The sequence below is a fragment of the Phasianus colchicus genome, chromosome 1, assembly GCF_987193195.1.
Source record: "Phasianus colchicus chromosome 1, bPhaCol1.hap1.1, whole genome shotgun sequence".
NCBI lineage: Eukaryota > Metazoa > Chordata > Aves > Galliformes > Phasianidae > Phasianus > Phasianus colchicus.
In genome coordinates, this window is record NC_143436.1 from 49,591,175 (window position 1) to 49,605,701 (window position 14,527).

The window sequence follows — 14,527 nt, forward strand, 5'->3', positions numbered from 1 at the left end:
CCCGCCTCCTCCGGCGCCCGCCCCGGCGCCCCCGTGCTGGGGGTGGCCCTGTGCTGGGGCTGGCCCCGTGCTGGGGGTGGCCCCGTGCTGGGGGTGGCCCCGTGCTGGGGGTGGCCCCGTGCTGGGGGTGGCCCCGTGCTGGGGGTGGCCCCGTGCTGGGGGTGGCTGGGGTCCACCGGGACAATGGTAACCCCCGCAGCTCGCCGTCCCTTCCTCGCCCAGGAAGCGACGGTTGCTCGTCGCCCCGCTCTGCCCCCTCCCGAGTCGACTCGTGGTGGCCCCGGGGCTCGAGGGGACCGCAGGGGCTCCCCTTGTCCAGCCGCTTGGCCCCTACGCTGCCCTCCGGGCCCGGCTGTCCCGCAGCCCGCTGGAGGGGATGGTGGAAACTGTCGGGCTGCGACCTAGATGTGTTTCGGGTTACAGAATTTGTTTTCAGAACCCTCAAAGCCAAGCCGGGAGCTGGGGTTCACTGCAGGGCAAGCTCAGGCCTCCTCTCCGCACTGCCCGGCCTCGAGTGGCACAACGCCGTGGTGAGGCAGCCCCAGGCTGGACCCTGCCAAGCCCCCGGGCTGACCGAGGCTGACTGACCTCCGGGGTTTGCCAGAGAAAGCTCCAGTAAAGCAACAGGAGTTACATCGTGTCTTGTCAAACCACATCTTCAAAGAAGAAGGGCGTTTTTTAGCCCTATTAAGGCAAACCACTGTGCATTTCTCTGCAGAAAAAGAACAGGAGAGAATACTTTCCTTCGGGCTTATAACTACGGCCATTTCCTGTGGGTGCCTCACCCCTGGAGGTTCAAGGCCAGGTTGGATGGGACCCTGGGCAGCCTGAGCTGGTGGGGGGCAGCTCTGCCCACAGCACGGGCTGGGACTGCCTGGACTTTGAGGTCACCTCCAGCCCAACCATTTTATGGTTCGGTGACAGATTTCTGATGGCAGAGGGCTCTTAAATCCAACATTTAATAACAAAATGCAATATAAGATATTGAATCTAAGACAGATTCAAACTAGAAAGCTGGTGAAAATTTTTTAAAAGAGTAGTTGTGATGTATGGGTGACAGAAATACACAAGAGCCACGTAGAAAACAAACATGCCAAAAAAGTCAATCAATTATTTATCTGTGAAGAATTACATGGGATTTATGATCTGAAGAGTGCAGGAAAGAGCTACTGAAAACCAACAGTGTCTAAATGAACTATCCCAGTGTCTGCAGATATTTGCTGAATAAGTCATATCTCAGGAGCATCATGGATGGAACCCATGTAGCTCCTCTTTAAAAACAGACTTACGAAGAGCAGAACAACTCCACTTAAGAAAGCAGGAGTAGACTTCATGCTGGAGGAGTCCAACACTTGTCGCTGCAGTGTATCAGATATAGCAACCAGAATAGACTTGTGGTGCCAAGTATCACCTCACCAAGGAATGTAGACATAGAGACGAAGCTTCTTGATTTGCATCTTGGGCCAGGAAATAGCAGGCATGCTGGCTTCATGTTTTTCTACTGTAGTGATATTCTTTTCAGTGCATATCAGTTTTAGAATACCATTCATTTTTTTCTGTCTTCATCCCAGTGAGCTATTCCATTAGGACACAAATGGGAAAAGTAGTGGTATGTTCTTAGTGCCAGCCCAAGTTAAAGACTGCTAACACAGAATCTGAAACTGGTAGCTGTTGGTTACAGGCTGTCTGCTATTTCTGCCTATAATGTATCCCTGTCTGTAGAATTTACATTCATCAAGCAATACTAGAAGCCCTACAGCATAACCTGATTTAATTTTATAACTTGAATATTTAAACTTTGGTTGTTCTGTTGAGTTTTATTTTTGGCGTGGGGCTTTTTGTGAGTTTGCAAAAAGCAAACTGAGGTTGACAAAGGCAAAACACAGGCAACTGGCTTGCTCTTTTTAAGATTGTTTCCTTGGACAAAAATTGCTGTTCAAAACCATAAAAGAATGGTTTGGGGGGAAATTATATACTGAAGTGTACAGTTTGAATACTGACCATATTTGACAGCTGTTGAAAGAAGTAGCTCTGCTTTGAAAGCCATCAGTGCACAAAAACCTTTTGCAAAAATTCTGCTCACTACTTTGTGGGAATGTTGATTTTCTTCTACCCCCTGTTCTTTGGCTACTTTTAAAATTTGATTATTAATAAATGCCATGTTTCAGTTCATGAGTGAGTCATCTCAGTAAAATGTGAGTTCTGCCTGGTTGTGAAACTTCATCCAAAAGTTGAACTGAAACTTCCAGAAGTTTAAAAAACATGGAGAAGTTTGTTCATTTCTGTTGCACTTCTGGTTTGGGGGCACAAACAGAAGTGGAGGAAAGATATGAAAGGGTCTGCTATGCAAGATTTGTTTGATTTTTCAGATTTAAGACATTCAGATAAATTTTAGAAACCATATAGATTCTAGAGTTATCTCCCAAGGTGAATAATGGAAGTGCTTAAGAAAGACAACTTGGCTAAACAAAATGTGGGAGACAGGGGAAAACTGCAGGGGAAAAAAAAAGGCAAATATCCAGGACTTATACAGTATGTTTAATGTTGTATTCAAATATATTACAGCAAAGCTTTCTTGAAATAAAAATTACAAATTAAATACAACATTTGAAAATCATGAGGAATTAAGGCTATGCTGTGAATATTTCAGAAGTGAATTATTGAACAGGCTATCATCTTTAAAAAACAAACCAGAACAGATAAGGTATCCTCAGGTCTCATTTCTCTCAAATCAGATTGCATGTCCCCTGCTGAAGTCATCTAAGAATTTGGACATGACAGTGAAGAGAGGTTTGATGTACTACTAGCAGGTTGAGTGATAGAAAGGTTGCCTTGAAAGGTATTTTCTTTCTCCTCCAGCTGAGAACATAAGCTTCCAGCCTTTAATATGAAGTACTCCTGGGAGTTGCTGTAGCTTTTTAAGTCATGCTAGACATCCAGTCTTAAAGATATGTAGCAGAATTCTCTGTGCTGGCCAGCTGCAAGTATTCCAGGGTACCTGTTCTGTAGCTTGCTACCCGTTTAATCTCTCTGGTCCTGAAACCTTCAGTTTCTCTTTTCTGAAGAATTTTGGTTATCATCTCTGCTATGTCATCTTTTAACTGCTGCTGATTCTCCCTGAAAGCAAAAGGATGAAAAAAAAAGGTCACGGACTGACATGCTTTTAGTGATCCCTAGATCTCCAATGTTTTTTGAACATTTCTATCTAACATTTCTAAACACTTAGATTGATGTCATTCACACACTTCTGAGATAAAGGTTTTAGATCCAGGTTTGGGCTTTGGGAATATAATTGAGGAATTAGATGCAATTTTTCTATATAGCACTGATTACCATCTTTACAGAGATCTGTATAAGTGTCATTAGCTAAAATAAATTTAGCGTCACTTGCATGAAAAAGAAAACATCAATTAAATGCTCTCCCAATTAAATCAGATTCTATTTCTCAACACCATTATTTCTACCAGTACTTCCACCACTCAGCTTCAGGTGGTCTTCAGTAACAGACCTGCTACCTTTTCATAAACTTTTGCAGTCTGCCTGGTTTTCACTATAGTACCCTTTATATGAGAATTTTAAGGGGCAATTCTGTGAGACAGAGCCCATAACGAGGAAGTGAAAACAAAAACATCACTGAGTACAGTGATCCAGCTCAAGAGGTATTTTCAGTAGTTGAATTTCAGAACAATTGCCAATTCAATCATTCTTATAGTCTCAAACAATCATTTTAATTCAGAAAAGAAGTTCTGAGATAACAAAGAGTTGTACCATATAAACAGGCCTGACAGCGTTTCCTGCTCAGCACAGCAACAACCACTTGAAATGCCATTAAATAAAGCTAAATTTATGAGATTCTGTAGTAGATTAAAAGCTTGATTGTTTCTGTTTTGAAAATGCCTTGAAAAAAACTTTATCTTTCTCCTAGTTGTCTCTTTTCTTTTAGGTAGATAGGAATAAATGGGCAGGAGATAAGGTTATGTACTTATGCCTTTCACCATTAATAGATCCCAATGTATTCAGCAAAGTACAATTTGCAATATAATTGCTTCAAGTTGTACTGAAACACGGTTATTTCAAAGCAGATAGCAGCAAATCCCTGTTTGGTGAAGTAACTGTACACAAGAATAGAAAGTGGAGAAATTCCATGTTCTAGTGAGTTAACAGGAACAAATGCAGTACTCATATGCCAAATATAGATGAAATGAAGACAGTCATCCTGACTTCAGTTTTCCAATATTTCTCAAAAACAATACACCCACTATTATATTTTATTTAGTATTAATGCAAATTACAGTTCAGTTCCAATACATCAACCTCTTCTTTTTCTCTTGCTAAATATACTATAACATGTTAAGAAGTAAAATTTTGTTCAATTTCTAAACACTTTGTGCCTGGGCAATGCTACAATTGTTTTGTCTGCCTCTTCTAACAGAATAGCATTCAAAATCCTGCTCAAATTGATATTAGAGAGTTGCAGTTATCCTCTAGCTGTAGCGTGTAGTGTGGCACACAAGTACAATTAGGGTTAAAGTTTTGGGGAATTGTCCCGGTTTCATCTGGGACAGAGTTGATTTTCTTCATTCTGTCTGCTATGATACTGTGTTTTGGCTTTGGGAAAAAAACAATATTGATAACACACTGATGTTTTAGTTGTTGCTGTGCAGTGCCATACAGAGACAAGGACATTCCAGTTTTTCAGCTTCTCATACTGCCCTGTCAACAAGGGGACTGAGGAGGCACAAAGAGCTGAGAGTGGACAGAACCAGGACAGCTGCCCTAAGCTGACCAAAGGGATATCCCATACTATATAGTGTTTTGTGGAAACTTTAAAACTGTGGGAAGTAAGCCATGAGGGCAGTCGCTGCTCAGGGTATCAGTCAGCAAGTGGTGAGTAACTGTATTGTGCATCACTTGTATACATATATTTACAAAACAAATGCTATCACATTGTAGGGAATATTAATATTTTTAATCTGTATGCCCATCTCTGCATTTATCACATCAAGCAAGTTGTCCTACAAGTCTTATTACCCTTCCAATGAAATGAACCTGTTAAGCATACAAACAACCTGCAGCACATGCATAGTCTCAAACCTAATACTGTCATGAATATTTACATGCTTATATCCTCAAGCTCTAAAGAAGAACGGTTAAGTCTAAAGTTCAAAGACTGTGAATTTCTCTTTCCTTTCCACATATAAAAAAAAGCTTACACTGAAGGAGGTGTTGGGAGATTATATTCCTTGTCTTCAGTACCCGTCAGCCAGTATGTAATCTCAGTCCCTCTGCCCTAAACAGTGATCACAAAGAAGAGAAAGCACAATTTAGGGATTAGACTGCAATTTCCTGTAGTTCATTTACTTAAATAATTCTATATTGCACATTGCTGTGTTTGCCTTTGCTCACAGCAAAGGATTAAAAATCAGATGTGGAAAGAAAAATAATGGGTGAGATACAGCTGAACATTCACTTGTTCTATGACCTGAAACCATGAGAGAGGTGAGCTGTGCTACCTGCTATCAGCTCCAAGTACAGACATCAGTGCCAAGTTACATAGACTGAAATAAATAGATATGTAGGTAGACAGTCAGATATCAGAGCAAGAGCAAATTAACAATAGATCAGCTTCTCTTCCATCAGCTCAATTCAGTATTACTGTTACTCTATAACTTTCAGTCATACGTTTCATTTATTCTCTTCATCTTTATGTTATTTTAGTTTTTCACTTGGGCAGCTTTTCATTGCCTTCATCGACGTTATAGAAGTGTCTTCAACAACTAGAGTTTATGGTACTGATTGAGACTCTTGTTCCCTTGCTGTTAATTAAGCTGCAGGGTACTCTAAGCTACATAATGCCTTTATACTATTCCTTTTCTCTGTGCATGTGCATGGCAAAGGTTACCTTCAAGTATGTTTCTCCTCTCATTTCATACTGGAATCGACAATCTGTTCTTTTCAGGATGGCAACCGTGGAACCACTTACATGAATTCTTAAAGCTAAGAAATAGACAATGAAAGCTCAATTTGAAAATGTATCTGTAGTGTTTATATGCCAAAAGGGAAGGGAAAATTGGGAAGAATCGCACAAAGAGAATAGCCATATGAAGACACTGGGCAGAAGGAAGATAAGTCAGCTCTTGGCAAAGGTCCCTAATCGTGTAGTTGAAGAAGTAATTGCTTCAACTTAAAGTATACAGTCAACATATTAACACAACAAAGCTGCAATACAATTATAAGTTGAACTGAAATCCAACATTCATAAAGTAAAATTAAATCCCAAGCATCATTAGTACTTATTCCAGAGAAACTCAGCCAGCAAAAACCAGCCTACATACTCCCTGTTAGCAGCACTGGAGCAGGAACAAGGAAAATTCTTCACAGCCCAACAGGACAGTGAAACAATTGGTAATTAGAAAAAATAAGGCTTCATCTTTAATCTGTGAGCTGATTACAAATTGTTCTCGGCTGAAAACAGACACTTCAGTCACAAACTAACCAATAGCCTTTGGCCCTGTTATATGGACAGATGAACTTAAATCCTTACGCAAGCCAGTGGATTCCATCCGTGAAGCTGTGTTCACCGTATCTCCAAACAAACAGTAACGAGGCATCTTTATTCCTACTACACCAGCTGCACATGGACCTAGAAATGGAATTTGCAGAATGAAAAAATGGTTGGTCAAGAGACTACTAGCTTGAAAGGTGCCTCTCCTTGTTGCAGAAAACACTGCAGTACCTACTGGAGCAATGTGTTCCTCACCAATGGTATTGCTCTCTACCACTAAACTATCTGGACATCTCCCATTCCTCTCCAAACCACGCCTAGCTCTGCTCATCTTGCAGAATCCAATTAGAACAAAACGGGACACAGTTGGACAGCATTAATTGCATTTAAACATAATCTCTGTGCAGGAAAAAATATGGTTCCTGTCAGTTTTGGAAGCAAAAGAAATAGAGAATAAGCTTAATTATAGAGGGATTCCATATTATTGCCTCAAGGGGTATCCCAGTGCCCAGCTGCTTTCACTGTTATGTTCCTCCTTCGCCAGTTACTTAGATAACTGTTGAAACAAGCAAAAATGAAAGATGATTTCCCAAAGCCCTTGAGACTGTTGAGCAGTTTCTCTTATAGATGAAATATTTTTCTGGTTTCATTGAAGCATGAATTCCCACATGAGCGCAATCAGAACTTTTGTCTCCAAAAGCATAAGAGAAAGGGTTGTTTTCTGTGGCGAGACAAGCACGTCTGGACATGGCTGATCTCCGTCTTGGTCAGGGAGGAATTATCTGTGAAAGCTTACAATTGATCATACCAGGAGGAATGACAGTTACTCTTGCTACTGATTTAAGCCATGAATGAATAGATAAGGGCTATTTCACTAGACCGGAGCGAACTAATTGTTTATTTACTTCTGTTAACTTCCCCCAGGAATATTATTTTCAACCTGATTCTTCACAAGGAAAGCAGTTGTGTATGATGTCCACCCACATCGTCCATGGATATCTGATCTGTTAAGTTCAAAAACAAGGCAACTATACTGTCATTGCTGATCTAGCATCATTGTGTACCAGAGTGAATTCCAATGCGAATCCAAACAGGCAGACCAGGCAGGTGTCGGAGCTCAAAGGATCCTATGAAGCTAAGGATGTCCAGAGCCATCATGGAGATGTCTACTGCATGTCGGTTGCCATTCCTCTTTGGTAAACCACTCACCACCATGTAAGCGTCGCCAATGGTCTCTACCTGTGGAAACACAATTAGTAACCACAGCACGCAAAGAACATACTCAGTTGAGAGCAGGAAGGTTTTATATTCATATTCTCTTGTTTATGATTAAACCTGGTCCCTAGTCAGTAGGATTATTTAGTTTAAGGTAGCTAGCAACTTTCTGTAAATGAGTATGACAGTATATGGCATTTCACTTAAGGAATCTGTGACCAGTTACATACCAGGTATATAAAATTTGCTCTAGGCTGGCACACAAATATACTGAAATGAGGTAATCTTGGCCTGTTAGATTCTGCATTGCTTGGTTATTAACTGAGCAAAAGTGAGGAGCTAATCACCTTGTAAACATCATGATGGTCAAGAATGTGATCAAAGTTCTTGTAGATGTCATTCAGCATATCTACTACCTCCATAGGAGTGCTGTATTTGCAGAGCGTGGTGAAGCCAACAATGTCACTGAAGTAGATAGTGACTTCTTCAAATAACTCTGGCTCTACCAAGCCAGTCTCCTTCAAAGATTTTACTACTGGCCTGTGGAAATAGAGAAAGCAGGAAGACAGAAGACAGTGTTTAACATAAAAAGTATTTTCTCATGCAACTCAACCTCATCATTGCTTTCTGGGTAGGAAACATCAAATCGTTTGCTGAAAACTGCCATTGTAATAGCATTTTAGATGTCCATAATACCTTTCAGCCAGGGATCTCAGCATGTATTATAATCAATTAATGCGCTACAGTCTTGCAAAATCCTCTGCATAAAGAGAGGCCGAGGAAGATAAGGGGTCCAAGTACTGCTTTGGTGTGAATCTCCATCGGAGAATGGAAACCTCAGTGATTCACTCTTCTTTCCTGCCTATCAAGATCAGATTTGAGGGAAGAAAATTTGTGACAAGTCACTCCCCTTACTCCTTCTAAGTACCTGTGCCCTTTTGCCCTAAGGACTTCAGAATATCTTGGAATAGGATAATATTATAATACTTCACTTTTGTATTGGTATTGAAAAAAATATTAAAGTGAGGTTGCAGTCACATCTGGCAGTCACACCAGCTCTTCAGACTATCTGCTTCTGAATTTGCAGGATAGTTGACCCTATACTGTCAAGGAGAAAAAATTTAGTCTTCATAAAACATTAGGATTCCAGCTGTATCCTACAAGTGATTGAAGAAAATGGGGAAAGTAACCAGCCTCCATCACAGACTTGCACTGAACAAAACTGTGCATACTAATGGTAGGAAGGCACAGTTTTCTCATCTTCTTTTTGGGCTGTTTGTTGAGCTCTTGACAGCTTTGTGAATTAAACATAATGTCACTTTGCACATTTGCATGTTTTCTGAATACCTTCCTTTTAAAGAGAATACAGCTGCTTGGGCAGACTGACTTATCTGTCTGTCAATTAGAATTTACCATGATTATGTAAAATTGAAAGTTTTCAGTACTTCAAAATGCTGCCAAGTTATTGATCAATATACTGATAAAATGAGATGGACTGATGGAGTTAATCATTTAAAAAATGCTTTTTCAGTGCCAGTAACTTTCAAGTAGGGCATGTATGTACTTTTCTGGGCTAGGGTGGTACGCACAAGCTTGAAGGTGTTTGTCAGTTGTGATACAAATATTGTATATCTGACACTATCAGCCTTAACAAGAAATGAGTAGGGATGACCTCAATGCAATTCCACCCTTTTCCAGGCAAATACATTTTATGAATAAATAAAGATACTTTACATTGGCTTCCCAACTGAAACTTTTTTCTTCCTCGGCTTATCATGCTATAACTGTATATGAGATATAATTTATCTGAGCTCCCACTATTTTTTCTTATATAAGGCATTAGTTCAGTGAATCTTTTTAACTCTAACACCACATTTAAATCCCAAACTTAATCAGAGCCTTAGGCAGGGAATTAACATAGGTATGGAAATTATCTTTATGGGAGATCAGATCAGGATGAAAAGTCTATGGAAAATCTATGATTTTGTTTGTGCAAAGAAAGCCACATTTTCCCTGCCTGCTATCCCCTGTCCTCAAATGAGCTGTGCAGATGAGGGGATTGATGGCACCTCTTAAATTTGACATTTTGTCTGTAAGGTGGGGAGAATTAGAACAGAGGAAGTAGCATTTCACTCTGTAAATTGAAGCAATATAAGACTGATATTGATCCCGCTCTCCAAGAATCAGGTGATATATATAAATAAAATGTCAGTAAAAATCCTTCTGCTCAATACTAACCTTGGAAGTAACATGAAATTAAGCCTGTCTGCTCTGTCTCGTTCTGCTTTATAGAGCTCTGTCCTCTCCTCCACCAGGTGCTCTAGATTCCGGGAATACAGCTGTAGACGTCGAATCAGGGTATCCATGTAGCTTTCATTGGTCTGGCCATGGTAATTACTGGGAATAACAACAATGCAGAAGAGACAAAAAGAAAAGGTGATGGAAGCATACTGTTGAGAGAAGCAACAAAACTTCTCCAGTGTTTAACTTCTGTACGGATAGAATGAAAGTGCTTAAAATGCACGTTTTTTTGTTGCTTGGAGGACTTATGTTTACAAATTAAAAGACCGTGCCCCACACTTGTCACTCATAGCTGCTAATTCTTAAAGCACTTTCAAATCATGATAGTACTTCCAAGTCTGGGTTACCTTGAGTTATCCCTAAACATTCATTTGTGCAAGCTCAAATCCCAAGAGGAAGCTAAAGAAGATGGATAGAGAACTCCATGTAACATTTAAATGGGGATTTTAGACAGAAAGACTAAGACCATTTTGGGACTACCTCTGTGGAAGTCAGAACAATTCAATGGAACAATTAGCAGTTCAGTAGTTAGTTTTGGTCACAAGATTCAGCACATTCCAGTCAGAAGCGTAATTGCTGGAAGCAGAAGCACAGTAACATGGGCTACTCATAACCCATTTGTCTCAGTAGTCAGAAAGTAGATGGGGCCTGACAGAGGAAATGTCAGTTCCTTTTAACCAGTCTTTAAACCACTCTTACTTTAAACAAGTGTTCCTGTCACAGGTGCACTATCTGAGACCGCTCATGAGAAGTACACCTTGTTGCATGTGGCAGAAAGCAGTCTCCATCCTCTTGTAGGATGGAGGCTTATCCCACAACTTTATACCTACAAAACCCCATAATTAATTCCTTGATGAGGTACAAACGAACATCTTTAGTCAGCTCTATCTGAGACCATCTGAATGGCTATTTATGCCACAACGCAGCTCATCCAAACTTTCCCATCATCCTCCAAACATTTATATGCCTTTATTTCCCGAAACTTAGACAACATGACTCACTATCCAACTCCTGACTAGAGACAGGAGGTAGATTATTTGAATGGTTTGAATCTCTAATTATCCAGCTTGCTACTTTCACAATGTACCAATTTAAGGTATGGTGATCATCTCACCCTCACTCAGCTAATACATGCATAGCTGCACACATTCACATGAGTACATACACAAATGCATGTGCTCACCTACTTTTGCGGCAAAGAATAAATCAAAGTGAAGGCACTAATTGGACTGTATTAACATCAGATTACATACTTAAAAATACAAGCTTTCTAGCACCCAGAAGGAGTTTGGAGCAACTTGAAAAACTCAGCCCCAGATGCTCACCTGAATATTTTAGCCAGAATATTCTCAATTTTCTTGAAGTCAGGTCTTTTCTCTGGGTCTTCCTCCCAGCAGCTTTTCACTAGTGTGTATACCTTCAAATGAAAATTTAAGGAAAAAGTACAACTGAGTAGTGGATATAGAAAGATAATGGAGCTAAATGGCACTAGTTCATCAGGGTATTTCCAGTTACTCTTGATAAGCAACATATTGAAATGTGTGACTAACTGTTACGAATCTATGGTTGGGACATTCATTGCAGGTATCTGAAACTTAACTCTGTGGTGGCTAGTGACATGATCTGCAGTTGAATTTGCAATATGTAAATGAAAGGCATGTAAATGGATCTCCTCTTGCAACTGGTGCCAGGTATGGTTACTGACATGGAAGTAAATGCTGTGGTAATTTATTTCCAGTACCAGAGTTTGGGAATTTTTCTGAAACTGGTGACTCACCCAGAAATCATGGGGTTCATCAACTGAATATGCTGATGTCCACAGTACAGACTTCTGCACTACAGACTCTGAGCAAGAAGTCTTAGGGGCTGTATAATACATGGAAGGAGGTACATTCATCCCATCTTAGAGCTATCCAGAAAAGATCAAAAGAGTAGCACCATGTAGGTGTTGATTTTTTTTTTTTTCCAGTGACTACAGAGTAAGTAGTTCAAATACAGGTATGTGCATTGCAGATGTCTAAAGCTACCTGAGGCAAATGCCACTTGCAGTTTAGTTTAAAAGCCACCCTGGGTAACATCTGTAATCAGTAGAGAGAAAGGCATCTTGATTTAAAAATATAAAATAGGTCCAAAAAGTCATATGGATGAGTATTCTCTTATCAGATGTAAAAGGGACCTATGGGGGCTAGGTCAGAATGAGATATACAGCTTGTAGATATCTGAAGATAGGTGAGATGAATCATCTGCGAAATGTGTTGTACTGCCACCAGTTCCCCTAAGATATTATCCCTTATGGTCCTCATACATTATTTGAAGTTCATATATCAGTTCAGCACCCTGGAATAATACCAGATTTCAAAAGACACACCTCTGTAATACAAAGATAAGTAAGCAATACTACTAGTTGAGAGTACTTTCAAAAGATAATGATAGTCCTTCCCTGAATTATTGCAACACAGTCTCTTTGTGAGTACATCATATACTGGATCAGAAAACTGATCCATCCCAGATCCTTTCCTATGCAGGTCAGACTGCTACTTTCCCACACACAGATATAAAACCCTCATTGTATGATGATATGAAAATTTTCATATATCAGTATAACACTCTCTTTTTGGTATAGCTAGCAGTTCTCAGCCCTAGGACTATACTAAACTAAGTAAATACATGTTCCCTTTTTATTTTAAGGCCTTCTTTGACTCAGACAAACTGAATATAGTTCTTCACAAATTCTAGAGAGACAGGGGAGCACTGTTTGATACATTTGCCTTTTTTCAAGCTAACCAACTTAACAAAAAATTCAAGTTCACAAGGGATGTATTTTTAACATGTTTTAGTTTTTAAAACATCACTAGAAAAAAAACTAAAGAGTTGATGCACAGAATACACTTAAGAAGGAGGAAAAAATTTCATCAGTTTTGTTTCATTTCACTAGTAACAACTACAGAACACTGTTTCTTCCCATGAGGTTAAGGCGTATGGCAGAAAATGTGCACAGCTTTCATCCTCTTGTCATCATGAGCGCTAGTTTTGGCAAGACTTCTACCTTACACGTAGAAAATGGCTGTGTTAATGATTAGCTTACTTCCATCTCTCTTTCTCCTACTGTTTCTAAGGATAGGTCTGGTCGGAAAGGCTTCATTCCTTTGTCATTCTCCACTCTGTAAAGTTTCTCTGAAGAAAGGAAAAAAGACATAAAGTTTTAATTAAAGGGGTTAAAAAAAAAACAAAGGAAGAACATTCCTTTTGTATAGCATCCTATGATATGTTACAAGTTACTATTCGAACAAAACATTGAAGGTGGTTCCTTTCTCTTTGATGTGAATTTCAACTCTGGAGCTTTTCTAAAAATATGGCTTAAGATTGTAACAGGCTTGCTTGAGTGCCCCTGAAAGCAAAATGAATAGGAATGTACTCGAGTATTTATTAGTCATGGTAGACATGGTTATGGCATCCTCCCAAAGGAACATTAGGTATAATTAGTGTGCCTCTCAGCATGAGCTATAGCTACAGTAAAATCCACACAAGAAGCCCACTAGAATATTACAACTTGATAAAAAGCATGGAGACCTACAATTCTCACCAGATAAGTTCAAATCATCATCCAGATGTTCAACTTCCTTAAAACTAAGCTACTAACATGTATGGTTTAAAAACACTGGATCTGTCAGCTTATTTGTACTTATATTCATGAAATCCATTCTATGAAAGTTATCTGGATTCAGAACACATCAGAAAGCAGACTGCATTTGCAGAACAATTTAAAAAGCTAAAACAAAAAACCAAAAATAATTACTCTCTCAAGAGCTTCAGAGAAGAACTTTTTGATCTCTACCGAAGAGAGAGAAATTGCAAGTGTGAAACATATTTATTAATGATGTTTGATTATATTTGGAAGACAATTTTGCCAAAGGAAGCATGTAATGAGACAAGGAAGATTTGTCATCAGGCTGGTATGTGCATGTCCAGAGTAGCAAGGAATGTCTAAGCATGCCAGTGTGCATGATCACTCTAAAAAAATGAAGCAGCTTATGGTGCAGATGTTACAGAATAGAGAAGGAGTAGGAGGTTTTGTTTAAGGGTCACACAGGTTGGAAAGCCCAAATCCTGTGAGTAAAGAGACAGTAGAACCTGTGTTAGTCTCATGAATGCAAGAGGAATGTGATAAATTTCCAAGCTGCATATGCACCTGAAAGAGGAAATAAAACCAACTATTAGCAGCACTGCAATTAGCCAGTGGCAAGAAATAGTGGAGTAAGGAGCATGAGTTACGTTCGCTCATGACAAAATTTCAGTCTTGAAAGTGAATGAGGTGTTTCTGCAGAAGAGTGGAGTGGCAGCTGGTCTAACAGCTGTCTCACAAATAAGTCAGTAAAGGACTATGACCTAGTTACATTATACATTAGAATACGGTTCTGTATGCCCATCCTCTTTCTGGGATTTCTTTTCACTCAGTAATAACAATATTATTGTACACTAAGTTGATCAATATTTGTTTGTATTTTG

General features: G+C 39.6%; 1 protein-coding gene across 5 annotated transcripts in view; it reads right to left on the reverse strand.

Annotated features, from left to right (window-relative positions):
• Positions 1 to 2,259: 2,259 nt before the first annotated feature.
• Positions 2,260 to 14,527, reverse strand: part of GUCY2C (guanylate cyclase 2C) — a 56,668-nt gene continuing 44,400 nt past the window's right edge. For 3 of the 5 annotated variants that reach the window (XM_090141205.1, XM_090141194.1, XM_090141198.1), the window contains 9 exons: positions 13,107 to 13,195; positions 11,347 to 11,438; positions 9,959 to 10,117; positions 8,068 to 8,260; positions 7,570 to 7,744; positions 6,545 to 6,643; positions 5,903 to 5,997; positions 5,214 to 5,290; positions 2,260 to 3,117 (listed from right to left, as the gene is read on the reverse strand). In XM_090141205.1, the coding sequence (XP_089997331.1) occupies positions 2,943 to 3,117; positions 5,214 to 5,290; positions 5,903 to 5,997; positions 6,545 to 6,643; positions 7,570 to 7,744; positions 8,068 to 8,260; positions 9,959 to 10,117; positions 11,347 to 11,438; positions 13,107 to 13,195 (1,154 nt within the window). In that variant the 3' untranslated portion in view covers positions 2,260 to 2,942. The remainder of the gene's footprint in view (positions 3,118 to 5,213; positions 5,291 to 5,902; positions 5,998 to 6,544; positions 6,644 to 7,569; positions 7,745 to 8,067; positions 8,261 to 9,958; positions 10,118 to 11,346; positions 11,439 to 13,106; positions 13,196 to 14,527) is intronic. The other 2 variants (XM_090141214.1, XM_090141219.1) reach the window with 1 other exon arrangement.